Source organism: Dryobates pubescens, chromosome Z (assembly GCF_014839835.1).
Source record: "Dryobates pubescens isolate bDryPub1 chromosome Z, bDryPub1.pri, whole genome shotgun sequence".
NCBI classification, from domain to species: Eukaryota; Metazoa; Chordata; class Aves; order Piciformes; family Picidae; genus Dryobates; species Dryobates pubescens.
The window spans coordinates 70625370-70644460 of NC_071657.1; the positions used below are offsets into that span (position 1 = coordinate 70625370).

General features: G+C 43.7%; 1 protein-coding gene across 1 annotated transcript in view; it reads left to right on the plus strand.

Annotated features, from left to right (window-relative positions):
- VCAN (versican) overlaps window positions 1–19091 on the plus strand; it is a 131640-nt gene that overhangs the window by 13464 nt on the left and 99085 nt on the right. The window contains exon 3 of the mRNA XM_054178577.1: window positions 2728–3099. Coding sequence (XP_054034552.1) covers window positions 2728–3099 — 372 coding nt within the window. The remainder of the gene's footprint in view (window positions 1–2727; window positions 3100–19091) is intronic.

Genomic DNA, 19091 nt, shown 5'->3' on the forward strand with positions numbered 1-19091 from the left:
TCTCTTGTTTAAGAGCACATGAAGTTATAAGTTTTCTAGGTCATACATGGTGGGGGTGAAGATATGGTGTAAAAAAACGTTGGCAAACTCCTACATTTCTCAGCTTGTGTTCCAATTTACAAACAGTTACAAAATGTTTTCTTCATATTTTTCCTGCCATGTACCTTCTAAGGAATAGTCTATCATGTACAATTCATAGCGGCTCAAAGAGAGAGGTGATCTTTGTCCCTCCTTGTCAACTTCATCTCCTGCCCTGTTGTCTTCAGTCTCCCTTCCTCTTTGTCACCTTTGTGGCCTTCGTCTCCCTCCCTCATGGCCTTCATCTCCCTCCCTCATTGCCGCTTTCTCCACTCTTCTCATCAAAACAGAGGCTACTTTTACACAGTGCTTTGTAATACTTCCTACAGCTAGACAGGCACATTTGTAGCTCCATGATCTCCTGTTCTGGGATGTAGCCCAAACTAGGACAGACCTAGTTCGCATGCCATGGTGATATATGTTGTTTGGCAAGGCTTTCAGTCTGCTGATTTGAAGACACAAATTTTAAAGAGAAGACATTTCCCCAGGGTTCAGTGCTGGTATTCCATATCACTCAAAAGCAGAAACACTGTTCTCAAAACTTCATTAAAATTCTGTCACTCAGAATTGTTATAACTAGATCATTTTTCATTTCAGAAGTTTCTGTAATGTATGTAGATGACAAGAGATCATAATAAATACTAAATATTCTCAGACTGATTTTAATCTCCCACCTGTGAAATTTGGCAGTAATTCCATCACAACCAATAGGACAGGGTGTTCATTCTGTTTCTTTATCTCTAACTCACTCTAACTCTGTGATGTTTCAGCAAATTAAAGGTGATATTAAAGGCAGTGATACTTTCATGCAGTACATCATCAGGATAAAAGTAGTCCTTTCTAGTTTTTAGTAATCAGTTAATTCTAGGGGAGTTGAGTTTTCATTTCCCTAAAGAAATGTGTATGCATATGAAGCTTTGGAGATAATCCTTAGACTTCAGTAACTTCTACAGGCTTTCCTGTGAGTTCTCCATTTGGACCTAGTTTTTTCTTTCCCTGTTTTACCAATAGATTCTTGCTAGGTTTGGGCCTGATGTGTCTGAAGTTATTAGTTTGTATGACTATTAAAAGTGTTTACAAATAAATGGAAGACTTAAAATCTTCCTATGTACGTGGATCACAGAATGAGCATTTTTGTGATGAATGTTCTCAGACAGTGCTGCATTTTTCATCTGAGCTTTGGCTGCAATGCAACTGTTTTGGCACGACACTTGGTTGTTACTATACTCTTTCTGTCCTAATCAGTTTTGATACAATCATTTTGAGTGTATCTACATTGCATTATCAAGAATTTCTAGTTAGGTAGGCATAGACAGAAAGGATCCGAGGACTCCTGTTCACACTTCTGTGTCTTCTTTGGTCAGTCCATTTTTTGGTTCTTGTAGTGAATCTTTTTAGATGATGCTATTAATGCTTTATCCTGTATAAAGAATTCTCTCTGTTAAAAATGATAAATGAACAATTTTTTTTCCATCTTTCCGCCCCAAACATACTCTTTATAAGGAGATAATATGTTTGATATTAGTAAAATAGCTAGCTAATTTGCATGGGCTCCTGTCTCCTATTTCATGTACCACACTTGGTGGCTAGTATTTGAAGTTCCTGTACTAAACTTTATGAATCGTAGTTCACTCCACATTAATGATCACCATCCAGAAAATCAATGTTAGAATGCAGGACAGTGAAAGAGATAAGACAGATACTGTTGTGCATCAGCTTTTAATCTTCATTTAGTCATTATGTGTGGTGAAATAACATCACACAAAAAAATAAATCTAACCAAAATCCTTTTTTCAGACAGTTGCTGTGTGTAGGTTGGATGAACAGTAGTCAACTTGCCCCTCAGGATATTGTCAGATGGAAGCATTTCACTGTAAAGCATTTGCAGCTGGGGATGTCATAAAGAATGATAAAGGTCCTATCGTGTCTAGTCTGAGCCAAGTAGGGACTTTCTGTGTGCTTTACTTCCTTTTTTCTTCTAACATCCTGAAATACTTTTTTTCTTCAATGTGCTAAATCCCTGAGGCTACAGGGAAATAATTTTAAAAGAATGATGATTTGGGAAAATTTCTCTGGAAAGGCTTTTGTTTCACCATGTGCTCAATAAAAAGAGTTAACTCTTGAAACAATAATGGAGTAAGTGATGTCGTGTAGGCAGAGTCATGGGCTATGGTTTGCTCTTAGGGAAGAGGCAAATGAGCATGCTACCGTGAGGTAAAGCAATATGTAAACATCAGTATCTCCCCTGCATATATGCTTTTGACCACCATCTTTCACTCAGAGTGGTCTTCTTCCTAAGAGGTAAAAAACCATAGCTCTTACGCATTAATCTGTCATATAAAGTTTCCAAACACTTTCCAAAGAAAGTCTATAACTTGATGACTATAACAAATGGAGAAAATATTTCAAAGAACAGTGAATTAAATTTGTCCAAAGAGAAAAGAGCTCCACCATGAGCCTAAAATGCTCATGCAAACTCTTTTGGTAGTTTAAACTAATCAGTCCTGTTACAAACCTACTCAGGTTAATGGATTTTGGATCTTGCAAATCTGTGAATTGTTAAATAACAAGGGAATATATCTGTTTCTGATTTTGCTGTTCCACTAATGTTGTTTCCCCTTCCTCTCCCATTGTCTTCCCTTTTTCTAGTTAAAGCAGAAAAAAAAACCCTGGTAAAGGCATCTCTGTCTGGAACTTCAGTACTGCCATGCTTCTTTTCAACCACACCCACTATAAGCTCCAGTTATGCAGCTGAGTACCTTCGGATCAAATGGTCAAAGGTTGAACTGGATAAAAGTGGAAAAGATGCAAAAGAAACAACAGTCCTGGTGGCCCAAAATGGCAACATCAAAATAGGTCAAAGCTACAAAGACAGAGTGTCTGTTCCAAATCATTCGGAGGAGACCGGTGATGCTTCGCTGACCTTCTCTAAGCTGCGTGCAAGTGATGCAGGAGTGTATCGCTGTGATGTCATGTATGGAGTTGAAGACACACAAAGCATTGTATCATTGGCTGTTGAGGGTAAGGATTTGTCTATTTCATTTGTAGTCAACAATGATTCCAGTTAAAACAGGAAAAATTAGTAAGTATATAACTAGAGAGCACTTGAAAAAGCCTGTTTAGCAATTTGTCATTCTTTAACTCTTCATTGTTGCCATTCTCTTTATCTTTTATTTATTCTTACGAATCTTTTCCAGTGTGCAACTCTCTCATTTCTTACTTACGCCTTTGAAGAGGCTACTTTTTTAATCCTGGAAGAAATGCTGTTTTCCTATTCCCCAAGTAGTTTATATCGTTAGCAAAGGGTTTATATCCTTTGCAATACAGGCTCTTTCTTTTACTTCTGTTTGTTTGTTTGTTTTAGGACACACCTCTGAAGGTTCCTTAAGCCAGTCCTTTTGAAACATGATACATATTGTACTAATATATCTTTCTGAATATGTCAGTGTCCTTGGAAGAAGGCAGACTTGGCAGGGAGAAATAGTTTCTTTTTAATAATTTTTGTAGGATGAAAAGAAGAAACTGTCTTGCTACTGGAGCTGTGGTTAGCCTATCTTCCCACTTCATGTACAAAACTGTCATGCCAACAAAACTCTCAGCCACTTTTTCTGTGATGTGAGAATCAAGCATAAAGGGAGAATTTATTCTGTCTCACTAATAAAGGCTGGGGAGATAGGAAGAAACCTGAGTGGCAGAAGCTGCAGGAAAACAAGTAGGAAGGTGGCTGCTGATGTTCCTCCATGTGGCAGATCCAGGGCTAAGAGTTTGCTTGCCATTACTAGAAGGAAATAACCTTCATAACTTGGAGGGGGAGAAGTGTACATGTAAACAGAGAGAAGAAACAGGACTTTCAAAAGTGTGTAAGTGGCAAAAGGAGCCACAGAATCTGGGTGTTTTTCTCCTAAGAGCCTGCTTGTATGGCATGGTAAGTACAGCATAGAGACTGCCCCAGGGCCTGGTGCTGTACAGTCCTGTCAGTCTGGCACTAAGCCTGAGCTAACAAACTGTGCTGAAAGGCAGGACATATTAGCCCAGGCTCTGTGCCATGTAAATGCAATTTTTGGACCCAAATTACACTGTGTGCTTAGAGCAACACTGTGCTGTGTGGATGTACCAGCTCATGTGAGCCTTAATTTGGAGTCTGCCTTACACTCCTTTGCACTTAGGTGTTTTTGAAAGTTCAGTGTTTACTCAAGTGACTGAATCACAAAACAAACATTAATATCTGCTGCTGGAAATTATGGCTGTGGCTAAGATTTTTGTTTTGGTTTGGTTTGGTATTGTTTGTGAGCTTAATATTACAATGTTCTTTCAATATACTTAACCTAAATTGAACAGTCTTGGCGTTGATCCTGCAAAGGATTTTGGAGGTGTGGTCTTGATCTGGAAATACAATAAATCAGTGTAACCATAAATGTCTATATAATGTCATAAACTCTTTAGCCTTAGTGACAAAACCCACTTATGTTTTGATAATTACTTTTTAGGAATTAATGCACCTGACATTCCTTATTCCAGTTCAAGTGCTCCTTTGACTACATATCTATATTCAGAAGCAACAGATGTTTATCATAATAAAATAACTGATGGTTTATGGCAGGGCTTCAGCTTCTGTAGTTAGTACTCCTGCAAAACACTACAATGAGGTGAACTGATCAGGTATTTCTTTCTAATCGAAAGAACATTTCATATACAATAGAATAGACCAGGTTGGAAGAGACCTTCAAGATCATCATGTCCAACCTATCATCCAACACCACCTAATCAACCAAACCATGCAACCAAGCACCCTATCAAGTCTCCTCCTGAGCACCTCCAGTGATGGTGACTCCACCACCTCCTCGGGCAGCCTATTCCAATACATTCTTTTGCCTTTCTAAAACTCTTCTTTTCCATGGTTTCAGGAGGAGAAAAAGCCAAATCTTTCCCTAACTGGAAAACAGTTTTGTTAGATTGTTATTTGTGTACCCCCTTCTCCATTTCTGCATTAACAAATGACATTTATGAAACTCCTAAGGATTACCTGTGAATGTTGCTGCTCACATCTTCTACCCTCATTTCAGTTAGGCTTTATTTATTATTTTAATTTTCAGCTGTAATTAAAAAACAAACCAACCAACCAACAAAAAACAACCATTCATGGCAAATTAAATTTATTTCCATTACGTTGGTTACTCTTTGAATCTGTATCCCAGAATGCTCACAAGTGGAGAGATGTGATATTCTCTGCATTCTTTGCTGCCTATTATTAATCTGGTGTGGAATGATCTTTCCATCTTAATGTTGGTGGCTTCAGAGCTGACAGCTGGCATAGTTCAGTACCAGGCTTTGGTCAGGTCTCCCACATGGATCTGGAGCTTCCAGAGCAACCAATGAAGTCATTAGGTAAAGTTATCACCAACTTTGCTATTCTACACATTTTATACTTATCACAAGTGAAATACAAAAGACATTTGTGTAGCACTCTCAATGAGGGCTGAGCAGGCATGTGTTGTTTTAGCTTTTCAGTGGATTAAAGTACGCAGAAAAAGTGGGGAACTCTGTCTTGGGTAGTACTTGCTTGATCATGTGGCTTAACCTTAAAGGGAAGCAAAATAATTTTAGTAAAACCAGGAGGCTGTTGTAAAGTTCCCTGTGTGTGGTGACTTAGGTGTGGGATGAAATGTAGCTAATGCTTTAGAGAGCAACGTTCATCTGCTGCTTGAACTGCCAACACTGTTATATGTGTTAAGTCTAGTTAAGTCCAGCTTAATAAATTAAGTAGGTGAAAGCTTATCTGCATCATTCTGCTGAAGTAGGTGAAAATGCTCTTTTGTTGTTATGGTAACTTTATGAGTTTGTATGCTTTTCCCTTTGGGTGTCTTTAAAGCAATGCAGGACTTGAGTTCTACATATTTTCAGAATTTCCATTTATTTTATGGACATCTCAGCATTTGAAACTTTCAAGGAAAAAGAACATTCCAACATCAATGCAGGTGTGTAGATAAGCTTAGGCAAGTGTGCTGTTCATTTCTCAAACGAACCTTTGCAAGAAGGGTTGGATGGAGGAACCTGGAAACTACAAGCCAGTCAGCCTGACCTCAGTGCCAGGGAAAATTATGGAGCAGATCATCTTGGGGGCAATCACACAGCACCTGAAGGATGGCCAAGGGATCAGGTCCAGCCAACATGGATTTAGGAAGGGCAGGTCCTGCCTCTCCAACCTGATCTCCTTCTATGATCAGGTGACCCACCTGGTGGATGTGGGAAAGGCTGTGGATGTAGTCTACCTGGACTTCAGCAAGGCCTTTGATACCATCCCCCACAGCAAACTCCTGGCCAAGCTGTCAGCTCGTGGCTTGGACCGCAACACTCTATGCTGGGTTAGGAACTGGCTGGAGGGCCAAGCCCAGAGAGTGGTGGTGAATGGTGCCACATCCATCTGGCAGCCAGTCACTATTGGTGTGCCCCAGGGATCAGTGCTGGGCCTTGTCCTCTTTAATGTCTTCATTGATGGTCTGGGTGAGGGGTTTGAGTCTGTCATCAGTAAATTTGTGGATGACACCAAGTTGGTACTAGATGTTGGTCAGTTAGAGGGTAGAAGGGCTCTGCAGAGGGACCTCGACTGACTGGACAGATGGGCAGAGTCCAACATGATGGCATTCAACAGGTCCAGGTGCCAGGTGCTGCACTTTGGCCACAGCAACCCCATACAGTTCTACAGGCTGGGGTTGGAGTGGCTGGAGACTGCCAAACAGAGAGGGACCTGGGGGTACTGGTTGATAGTAGTCTGAACATGAACCATCATTGTGCCCAGGCAGCCAAGAAGGCCCATGGCATCCTGGCCTGCATCTGAAATAGTGTGGCCAGCAGGAGCAGGGAAGTCATTGTGCCCTTGAACTCAGCACTGGTTAGGCCACACCTTGAGTCCTGTGTCCAGTTTTGGGCCCCTCAGTTTAGGAAGGACATTAAGACTCTTGAACGTGTCCAGAGAAGGGCAACAAAGATGGTGAGAGGTCTTGAGCAGAAGTCCTATGAGGAGAGGCTGAAGGAGCTGGGATTGTTTAGCCTGGAGAAGAGGAGGCTCAGGGGAGACCTTCTTGCTGTCTTCAACTACCTGAAAGGTGGTTGTAGCCAGGAGGGGGTTGGTCTCTTCTCCCAGGCAACCAGCACCAGAAGAAGAGGACACAGTCTCAAGCTGCACCAGGGCAAGTTTAGGCTCAAGGTGAGGAGAAAGTTCTTCACAGAGAGAGTTGTTAGCCATTGGAATGTGCTGCCTAGGGAGGTGGTGGAGTCACTGTCCCTGGAGGTGTTCAAGAGGGGATTGGACGTGGCACTTGGTGCCATGGTTTAGTAGTCATGAGGTGTTGGGTGACAGGTTGGACTTGATGATCTTTGAGGTCTTTTCCAACCTTGTTGATTCTATGATAAGGAGAAATTAGATAACTGGGACAGCTAGCTTGAATTAGAAGAAAAAAATAAATAGTGTAATTGATATTTAGATAGAACTGATATTGATAGAATCATAGAATCAACAAGGTTGGGAACATAAAAAAACTACTGAACCTATTGTGTATCAAATGAATGTATTTTACCAGTGATGGAATTTATTTTGAATGAAAATTTTGATTTCTGGAAAAGAACAATTTTTCTTTATACTACATAGTATTTCCTGGTTTAAGCTACACAAGCTGAAAGGTTGGTATTAGCCATTGAAATTAAACAGTAACATTTCTAATGTTTGTATTTTCTTATTTATTTTTTTCTTGAGTCTCAAGACCAAGGCTCCACAAAAGAGGTGTATAGCTATTGTGCATCCACTTGTTTTTGCTGTGTAGCTACCACAACAGACAAATGTCATAATCTGCATGAAATTACCCAGTTAATATGTTCTTTTTAGATGCCAAATAAACTTCTGAAGTTCAGAGAAGTCAGATTCTGTGGTAGGTTGAGAAAGGGCTTAGCTCTCCCTCCTCCACAGAGTAAGAAACCACAGCTAACTCAGTCGAAGAGCAAAAGCTATATATTTACAAGCATATATGGAAAGCAGGTTATATATAACACAATATATACGGGTATTTACAATATATACACAGAAATACACAGCAAAGACAAATAACACAACAAAAATCCCTCCCTAGGGAGGGATCCCCTCTTTGGAACCCCCTCTCTCCCCCCCTTACCTCCCTTTTTCCCCAAAAAGGGGTTAGAGAGAGAGAAAGGCAAGTTACTAAGGAAAAGAGTTGTTAGCAAGCTTCAAAAGCCCGTGCAGGATTAGTGTTTGCTTATCTGAAGGCCAAGTCCAGCAGTTCGCAGAAGAAGCAGGCAGGGAGAACAGGCTGAAACACCCAACTCCCCCAACTCCCAAACCGAACTGAACTGAGGAAAAAAATTTTCCAACCGCTTCACAATCTAAAGCTGAATTTTTGTTTATCAACCAATGAAATTCGTTTAGAATATCAGAATGTTTTGGTTCTAGTACCAAAAACATTAACCAGTGTGTTCCAGCAGTGTTTGTTCTTAAAGGCACAGCCTCAAACGACCACAGTCCACCCCTTTCTAAACAATTTCATTGGCTGTTCGTACTGTCCATCCAATCCAGAACAATATTTACAGTTCGTAAGTTAAGTTCATCGTCCATTCCGGCTATACTCAGATGTAGATGATTCAGAAGTCCAAGAAAATCCAAAATCAAGAAAATGGAAAACAGTTTGTCTCTCCGCAGACGAAGCGAAGAAAAAGGGAAACAGGGACTCAGGGACTCTCAGTTGACTCAGGGCTCTCAGGGTTCTCAGGGTTCGTGCACCGTAGATTCCTCAGGGACTCTTTCCTTTGGACGCGCTGTAGCTGTACAACATTCTGAAATTAAACTCTCTCAGCTAAAGTTAAATCTCTTTGTGGAATACACTGAATTTCACCATTCTCTTGCATTACCCAATAAGTGTGACCCGGACCTTCTGCTGAAACCACCCCTCGGACAGGTTTAGCCTCTCCTGAGGGCGAAAATACCCAAACAGTTTTACCTAACAGATTCTTTTCCCTAACAACAGGAACTCTATCACCTTCTACTTTCTGTAGCAGATCAGAATGTGCAGGTCCAGCTCGGTTCACTGAACCTCTACTGTTCACCAGCCAGGTTGCTTGTGCTAAATGTTTCTCCCAGTTTTTCAAAGATCCACCTCCCATGGCTTTGAGAGTGGTCTTCAACAAACCGTTGTAGCGTTCAATCTTCCCTGCAGCTGGTGCATAGTAAGGAATATGGAAAATCCACTCAATACCGTGCTCTTTTGCCCAGCTCTTTACAAGGTTGTTCTTGAAGTGAGTTCCGTTGTCTGACTCAATCCTCTCTGGAGTTCCGTGTCTCCACAGGATCTTCTCTCCAGACCGAGAATGGTGTTGCGTGCAGTTGCATGTGGGACTGCGTAAGTTTCCAGCCATCCAGTGTTTGCCTCTACCATAGTAAGCACGTACTGCTTACCAGAACGAGAACGTGGTAGAGTGATGTAGTCAATCTGCCAAGCTTCACCATACCTGTACTTGGACCATCTGTCACCATACCACAAGGGCTTAATTCTCTTTGCCTGCTTAATAGCAGCACAAATGTCACAGTCATGGATGACTTGTGTGATGGCATCCATGGAAATGTCTATGGATCTGTCACGAGCCCATTGGTATGTTGCATCTCTGCCTTGATGTCCTGACGAATCGTGAGCCCACCGAGCTAAGAATATCTCACCTCGGTGTTTCCAGTCGAGATCAAGTTCAGAGTCCTTGTCTACTTGAGAAACTCTTGCAGCTAGATCTGCCTGATGGTTGTGCTGCTGTTCCTCAGTAGCTTTGCTCTTGGGAATGTGAGCATCAATGTGTCTCACTTTCACTGGAATTCTCTCGATTCGATCAGCAATGTCTTGCCACAGTTCAGCTGCCCAGATGGGTTTTCCTTTCCTCTGCCAGCCATTCTTTTTCCAGTTCTTTAGCCAACCCCATAGAGCATTGGCTACCATCCATGAGTCGGTGTAGAGATAAAGCTTTGGCCATCTCTCACGTTCAGCCACGTCGAGAGCTAGCTGGACAGCTTTTACCTCTGCAAACTGACTGGATTCTCCTTCTCCATCCTTCGCCTCTGCAACTCGGCGTGTTGGACTCCACACGGCAGACTTCCACCTTCGCTTGTTCCCGACGAGACGACAGGAACCGTCTGTGAACAAAGCATATTTCTTTTCATCATCAGAAAGGTCATTGTAAGCAGGAGCTTCCTCAGCACGAGTTACTCTCTCCTCTGGAGGTTTAGCACAGTTGGTATCTTCAGGCCAACTTGAGATCACCTCCACCAGACCAGGTCTTTCAAGATTTCCCATTCGAGCTCTCTGTGTTATCAGGGCCATCCACTTAGACCAGGTGGAATCTGTGGCATGATGTGGTGTGGAACCTTTGCCTTTGAACATCCAATTCAAAACTGGCAATCTGGGAGCTAAGAGAAGTTGTGACTCAGTTCCAATTACTTCAGAAGCTGCTTTCACTCCTTCATAGGCAGCTAGAATCTCTTTCTCTGTTGGAGTGTAATTAGCCTCTGAACCTCTGTAACCTCGACTCCAGAAACCAAGAGGTCGTCCACGTGTCTCACCTGGAGCTTTTTGCCACAAGCACCAGGTTGGACCATTGTCACCTGCAGCCGTGTACAAAATGTTCTTAATGTCTGGACCATCTCGCACAGGTCCCAGACCCACTGCTTGGACTACTTCTTGCTTTATCTGGTCAAAGGCTGCTTGTTGTTCAGGTCCCCAGTGGAAACTGTTCCTCTTTCGAGTCACATCATACAGAGGTTTCACAATCTGACTGTATCCAGGAATGTGTAGTCTCCAAAATCCCACTATCCCCAAGAAACGTAGAGTTTCTTGCTTGTTCGTGGGATTTGCCATGGTAGAGACTCTATTTACCACATCCACTGGAATGTGTCGGCGTCCATCCTGCCACTGCACTCCCAGAAACTGGATCTCTGTGGTAGGACCTTTCACTTTGTCTCTCTTGATGGCAAAACCTGCATTCAGGAGAATGTCCATGATTTTGTTACCTTTCTCGAAGACTTCCTCAGCAGTTTTACCCCAGACGATGATATCATCGATGAACTGGATGTGTTCTGGAGCACCACCTTCCTCCAGAGCATCATGGATTACTGCATGACAGATGCTGGAGCTGTGGATCCAGCCCATTGGCAGTCTGTTGAAAGTGTACTGGATTCCTCTCCAGGTGAAAGCAAACTGAGGCCTGCATTCCTCTGCTATGGGAATAGAGAAGAAGGCATTAGCAATGTCTATGGTAGCATACCATTTGGCCTCTTTGGATTCCAGCTCATACTGGAGTTCCATCATGTCTGGTACTGCTGCACTCATAGGCGGTGTTACTTCATTCAGGGCTCGGTAGTCCACTGTCAGACGCCAGTCTCCATTCGGCTTTCGCACAGGCCACACTGGACTGTTGAAAGGTGAATGAGTTTTGCTGATGACTTTCTGACTCTCCAACTGACGAATCAGATTCTGAATGGGCAACAAAGAGTCACGGTTGGTTCTGTATTGTCTGTGATGCACAGTCCGAGAAGCAACCGGCAACTTAATGTCCTGAATCTTGTGTTGTCCCACAACTGCAGATTCATCAGAAAGCTCAGGTCTAGCAGACAGCTTCAGTTTTTGTCCATCAATTTCTACAGAAGCTACTCCAAAAGCCCATTTGTAACCTTTAGGGTCTTTGAAACGCCCTTCTCTCAGAAAATCAATTCCCAAAATACAAGGTGCATCAGGTCCGGTCACAACTGTATGCTTTTTTCATTGTTTACCAGTTAAGCTTATATTAACCTCCACTTTACTTAACTCTTGAGATCCACCAGTGACTCCCAGAATAGTTATGGACTCTGATCCCTGATAATTTGATGGCAATATGGTGCACTGAGCTCCTGTGTCAACCAAGGCCCTGTACTTCTGAAAGTGTGAAGTGCCAGGCCACTGGATGTACACATCCCAATAGATTCTGTTATCTGTATTACCCCTCTCCTCCCCCTGGCGGGAGGCAGGGCACCCCTAGTTATGGGGAACATGTCCACAGGTGCAACGAGCACACTGTGCAGTGTTAGAACTGGAGCCACTGTTGGAGCTACTAGAGTTGTCCTGGGGAACTGTAGAAGTAACAGCTACCCTTCTGGTATTGCTACCTCGGGTTCTGCCACTTTGCAGTTCTCTCAGTCTCCTGAAAAGATTAGAAGTTGGTTGACCATCCCACCTGTTCATGTTCTCACCAAACTGATCACGCAGGGTAATCCAAATAGTCCTACGTGACTGCCTTGGTGGTCTGTTTTGGTTTGATCTGTTTTGGAATGACCTCCTTGGAGGATGTCTATTCCTCACAGATGAAACCTGTACCCACCTGGAGGAAGAATTGGAATCATCTCTTTGTGCCAATTGGGAGATGGTGTTCTTAAATTCATCCTTCAGCTCTTTCATGCAATTCTTTATTTCACCAGACAGAGTTTCAATGGCTGAAACCAAAGAAACACGTGTCATGCTATCATCCAATTGTCTCAATTGATCAGTGAATTGGCCAACCGTAAGAGGAGCTCCACCATAATTTCTTGCTACAATTCTGCTTGCCAGAATGTTTGCATAATTGGAAGGAGCAAGCTTGATGAGCTTTTTAGTAAGACCATTTCCTACAGGAACATCATCAGGATTCAGAGATTCATGTTCACCATAGAGTACCTCTCTAACAGCAAATTCTCTCAGACGCTTGATTCCCTCATCTATGGTAGTCCAGGGCTTAGGATTCCATGGAAGATCATCTCGGGAAGGGTATCTCATGAGAACCGCCATTAGAAGGCGTATCCACAGATTAACCTTACCGAGAGCCTTGCCTAGATGTCTATCTATTCCATTATCCTTCGAGAGAGTTCCTAGCTGGGCTGCTGACTTGTCTCCAACCATTAGAGCTGGAGCACCTGTATCATAACATCTACCAAGCCAAGCGAGAACTGGCTCCTTATCTGCTCTGAGATAGTCTTTTCTCACATTTCTAAGCTCCTCACAGGGTGAAGAGCAGTCGGTTATGTCATCTTGTTCTTGCTCCTCTGCCTCCTGTTCCTCAACTTGTTGTCCAAACAACCTTTCTGTCACTCTCTCAAGGATCCCTTTAAGCTGAGAGGCACCACCACTAGCTGCTGTCCTACCAAGAGATGCATCTCGATCCTCTGATGATCTCAATAACTCAGCTATATTTTTAAGACAGATTTTCTCTTCCTCCCCAGCAGAAGAACCTTGCTGTGCATCCCCGTCAGCTCCTGAATCAGCTTTAGTCTTACCCTTCCTTGTTGTTAAAACTGCTACTTGCTTTACTGGAGCTGTGTTTGGGTTTCCAGCTGCCTTATTATCAGAAGCTGATAAGCTTTGAGACAGATTAGCTGCTTTGGAGGACGCTTCCGCTCCTGCCATGGAAGAAGGAGGAAATGACTTTGCCTCGTTAATGGTGGCTGCTGGGGACACGGGAGCCGCCATGTTTGGGGCAACTGCAGCCCCTGGCTGCTTGCCAGAATCATTAGCAGTGCTATTCAGAGCTGCCTTGCCGATTGACTTTTTAGCTTTATCTTTAACTGACACAGATTCTCCATTATCATCCTCACTGGATGTTCCTGAAACAGAGCCAGGGTGGCGTTTTCGTCTCTTAACCCTCCGTTTTATAACAAAACATGCCTTGGACACTTTTTTCTCCCGGTACAGTGCTACCAACAAATACACATTAATTATCATCATCAGCAGGACTACACACATCAAGAAAATCAGCTTTGGATCCCAGCCATCACTTAAAATTACCCTTTCACCGAGCGGAATCTTAAACTCTTTTATCTCAATAGGGAGTGTGCTAGATGTAACATTCCTGTACTTTTTAACATAAAAGAATTCCAGGCACTGATCATACAGAAGCCGAATCTTGTACTTAAACCACAAATATAATTTTTGCATTATATATTTACCTATCTTATCGATAATCATACCCAGGCAATACTTGTAGATCAATACACCAAAGACCGAGAAGAACAGACGCTCAAAAAGCCAAAACACCTTCATGTTTGCTCGTTCGACTTAAGCAAGCAATAAATCAAACTAATTTGTCAACAAGCCCCGAGTTGGGCAGCCAATAAATGTGGTAGGTTGAGAAAGGGCTTAGCTCTCCCTCCTCCACAGAGTAAGAAACCACAGCTAACTCAGTCGAAGAGCAAAAGCTATATATTTACAAGCATATATGGAAAGCAGGTTATATATAACACAATATATACGGGTATTTACAATATATACACAGAAATACACAGCAAAGACAAATAACACAACAAAAATCCCTCCCTAGGGAGGGATCCCCTCTTTGGAACCCCCTCTCTCCCCCCCTTACCTCCCTTTTTCCCCAAAAAGGGGTTAGAGAGAGAGAAAGGCAAGTTACTAAGGAAAAGAGTTGTTAGCAAGCTTCAAAAGCCCATGCAGGATTAGTGTTTGCTTATCTGAAGGCCAAGTCCAGCAGTTCGCAGAAGAAGCAGGCAGGGAGAACAGGCTGAAACACCCAACTCCCCCAACTCCCAAACCGAACTGAACTGAGGAAAAAAATTTTCCAACCGCTTCACAATCTAAAGCTGAATTTTTGTTTATCAACCAATGAAATTCGTTTAGAATATCAGAATGTTTTGGTTCTAGTACCAAAAACATTAACCAGTGTGTTCCAGCAGTGTTTGTTCTTAAAGGCACAGCCTCAAACGACCACAGATTCATATGTTACTAACAACAATATAAATACTATCTGTACCAAAAAAAAGAAAAAAGAGAGATTTAAACATAAAACTGCCTTCTTTGGCCATTACAAACCTATATTTCAGTGCTTTGACTCAAAATGCTTGAGCATCAAATTCTATCTTGCCATAAAGTTAATTTACATAGGTTCTGAGTAGAAGATTTTATTTCTAACATAATCAAGTGCTGCCTAACTTTATTCCTTGTAAATGAGGCCAAAACCATCTGTACAATTTCAGATAAGAGATCTCCATGTCTTGCTCTAAAGAGAGCAGGAGTAGCTGATGCTAAAGGGCAAGCATAAATGTTTTTCCTACACGTTTCTACTAGTATGGTCAGAGACTTGTCAACCATGGACATCCTGAGGCAGAGGTGAAGGTTTTATATTAGACAATTCTTTAGCATATATAGAATTTTACTATTCAAAGGGGTTAGTAAAATTATGCTGCTGCTTGCCTACAAATGCTGAAATTAGGCATTATTCATAAGGAAGATACATATGTTACACAGAATCACAGAATCACCAACGTTGGAAGAGACCTCAAAGATCATCAAGTCCAACTTGTCACCACAGACTAAACCATGGCACCAAGTGTCATGTTTAGTTAGTCACTTTGCCTTTGTCTTTACGTCCTGTGTTTCTACTACATCTGTTTATGACATTCTAAAGAATGGCAGGATCTTGGGAACTGCCATAATTTGTTTGCATTAGTTATAGGCAACCCAACTTCTTGGGTATCAATAGCTGCTTAACATAGAATGGGCTAGGATGGAAGAGCCCTTGGACATCAGCCAGTGCTGTAGCTCTGTCATAGAAGGCCATCAGATTAGTCAGGCCTGATTTGCCCTTAGGGAAGCCATGTTGGCTGTCACCAATCACCTCATTATTTCGCATGTGCCTTAGTACAGCTACCAGAAGGATCTGTTCCATGATCTTACCTGGCACAGAGGTGAGGCTGACTGGTCTGTAGTTCTCTGGGTTTTCTTTGCTTCCCTTTTGAAAAATGGAGCTTATGTTTCCCCTTTTCCAATCTGTAGGAACGTCACCAGGCTACCAGGACTTCTCAAATGTGATGGTTAGTGGCCTAGCAACTTCAGCTGCCACTTTCAGGACATTGGATGTGCCTCATCAGGTCCCATGGACTTGTGCACCTTCAGGTTCCCTAAGTATTCCTGGACCTGATCTGGTCCTACCCTGTGGGGGGGTTCCTTATTCTTCCAGATCCAGCCAATGCCCTCTGAGCCTTAAGTGAAGCAGCTCAAGTGGTTACCAGTGAAGACTAAAGCAAAAAAGTCATTGAGTACTTCAGCCTTCTCCATGGCCTCAGTAACCAGGTCACCTGTATCCCTCTGCAGAGGCCCCACACTCTTGTTTTTATTTTTTTCTCTCACATGCCTATAGAATCCTTTTCTGTTATTTTTTTAATGCCCTTAGCCAGACTTGATTCCTTCAGGGCCTTAGCTTTTCTAACCCGCCTTCTGATTTCAGTTTTTCATATATTCTTTTCACTACAAATTCAGAGACATAACCTGGACACCCAGGCTTAAAGTGGTATCTTGTGGGTGCTGAGCAAGGCTTCAGTATGTGCCTCATTATCTTGTGACAGGGGTGAAATAATTTGAGCTCTGTTTAAAGTGTGGACTGTAAAGTTAAGTCTGGGGTTGTTCAGCCTGGAGAAGACTCCAAGGCTCTGGGCAGGATGTCCCAGCTCACTGAGGAGGAGTTGGACCAGATGACCTCTGGAGGTCCCTTCCAACTCAAACCATCCTATGCAGTGATTCTATGATTCTCTGAACTGCTTTATTTTCAGTAGGGATAGAAGAGTGTTTGTGTTCATGTCACTATCCAGGGTGACTCAGTTGAGTGTATAGTCCTTGGGATCTGATCCGAGGAAGTCATAGAATCAAAGGATTGTTTTGGTTGGAAATGCCCTCACTGAGTCCAAACATCAAAGTGACACCAGCATGGCCATTAAACCATGTCCCAAAATGTCATGTGCACATGTTTCTTAAATACCTGCAGGATGATGATCTCATCACCTTACTGGGCAACCTACTCCAAGGCCTGACTACTCTTTCAGTAAAGAGTTTTTTTCTTGATATCTAATCTAAGCCTTCTCTGGCACAGCTTGAGGCCATTTCCTCTCATTCTTTCACTTGATACTAGGGAGAAAAGACTAACTCCCACCTTACTACAACCTCCTTTTAGGTAGTTGGAGAGAGGACTGAGGTCTGTCCTCAGCCTCCACCTTGTACAGAGTTCATAGTAAAGTGCATGTACACTAAAGCATGCAGTATGGGTAAGAAACAAGAGGAGCTGGAAGCCTTGTTACAGCAGGAAAGTTATGACATAGTTGCAATCACAGAAATGTGGTGAGATGACTCACATGACTGGAGCACTGTAATCAATGGCTACAGGCTCTTCAGGGGAGACAGGTGAGGGAGAAGGGGTGGAGGGGTGGCCCTGTACATCAGGGAGGGTCTTGATGCCACGGAACCAGAGATTAAGTATGATCAAGTTGAATGCCTGTGGATGAGAATCAAGAGGGAAGACCAACAGGGCAGACATCCTGATTGGAGTCTGTTGTAGACCACCCAGCCAGGATGAAGAGGCTGATGAAATATTCCATAGGCGTTTGGAGGCTGTCTCAAGATTACCAGACCTTGTTCTCATGGGCGATTTCAACCTGCCTGATATCTGCTGGGAACTTAGCAGAGAGGAGGCAGTCTAGGAGGTTCTTAGAGTGTATGGAGGATAGCTTCTTATCCCAGCTGCTGTGTGAGCCTAGCAGGGATAAGGCTTTGCTTGACCTCCTTTTTACACATAGGGAAGGGCTGGTGGGTGATGTGGTGGTTGGAGACTGTGTCCTCTTGTTCTGGTGCTGGTTGCCTGGGAGAAGAGACCAACCCCTGCCTGGCTACAGGTAGTTGTAGAGAGCAACAAGGTCTCCCCTGAGCCTCCTCTTCTCCAGGCTAAGCAACCCCAGCTCCCTCAGCCTCTCCTCATAGGGCTTGTGTTCCAAACCCCTCCCCAGCTTTGCTGCCCTTCTCTGGACACATTCCAGCCACTCAACATCCTTCCTAAACTGAGGGGCCCAGAACTGGACACAGGACTCCAGGTGTGGCCTAACCAGTGCTGAGTACAGGGGCACAGTGACCTTCCTGGTCCTGCTGGCCACACTGTTCTTTATGCAGGCCAGGATGCCATTGGCCCTCCTGGCTGCCTGGCCACACTGCAGGCTCATGTTCAGCCTACCATCGATAAGTACCCCCAGGTCCCTCTCTACCTGGCCACTCTCCAGCCACTCTGACCCCAGCCTGTAGCTCTGCATGGGGTTGTTGTGGCCAATGTGCAGAACCTGGCACTTGAACGTGTTCAGTCTCATGCTGTTGGACTCTGCCCATCTGTCCAGCCTGTCGAGGTCCCTCTGCAGAGCCTCTCTACTCTCCAGCAGATCAACTCCTGCCTCCTTCTATGATCAGGTGACCCGCCTGGTGGATGTGGGGCAGGCTGTGGGTGTAGTCTACCTGGACTTCAGCAAGGCCTTTGACACTGTCCCCCACAGCAAACTCCTGGCCAAGCTGACAGCCCGTGGCTTGGACAGCAGCACTCTGGGCTGGATTAGGAACTGGCTGGAGGGCCAAGCCCAGAGAGTGGTGGTGAATGGTGCCACATCCATCTGGCAGCCAGTCACTAGTGGCGTCCCCCCGGCATCAGTGCTGGGCCCCATCCTCTTTAACATCTTTATTGATGATCTGGATGAGGGCATTGAGTCCATCACCAGTAAATTTGCAGTTGACACCAAGATGGGGGCAGGAGTTGATCTATTAGAGGGTGGGAGAGCTCTGCAGAGGGACCTTGACAGGCTGGACAGATGGGCAGAGTCCAACAGTGTGAGATGTAACACATCCAAGTGCTGGGTTCTACACATTGGCCACAACAACCCCATGCAAAGCTACAGGCTGGGGTCAGAGTGGCTGGAGAGCAGCCAGGCAGAGAGAAACCTGGAAGTACTGGTTGATGGTAGGCTGAACATGAGCCAGCAGTGTGCCCAAGTGGCCAAGAAGGCCAATGGCATCTTGGCCTAGATTATGAATAGTGTGGCCAGCAGGAGCAGGGAGGTCATTGTGCCCCTGTACACTGCACTGGTTAGGCCACACCTTGAGTCCTGAGGTGTCCAGTTCTGGGCCCCTCAGTTTAGGAAGGAGGTTGATTTGCTG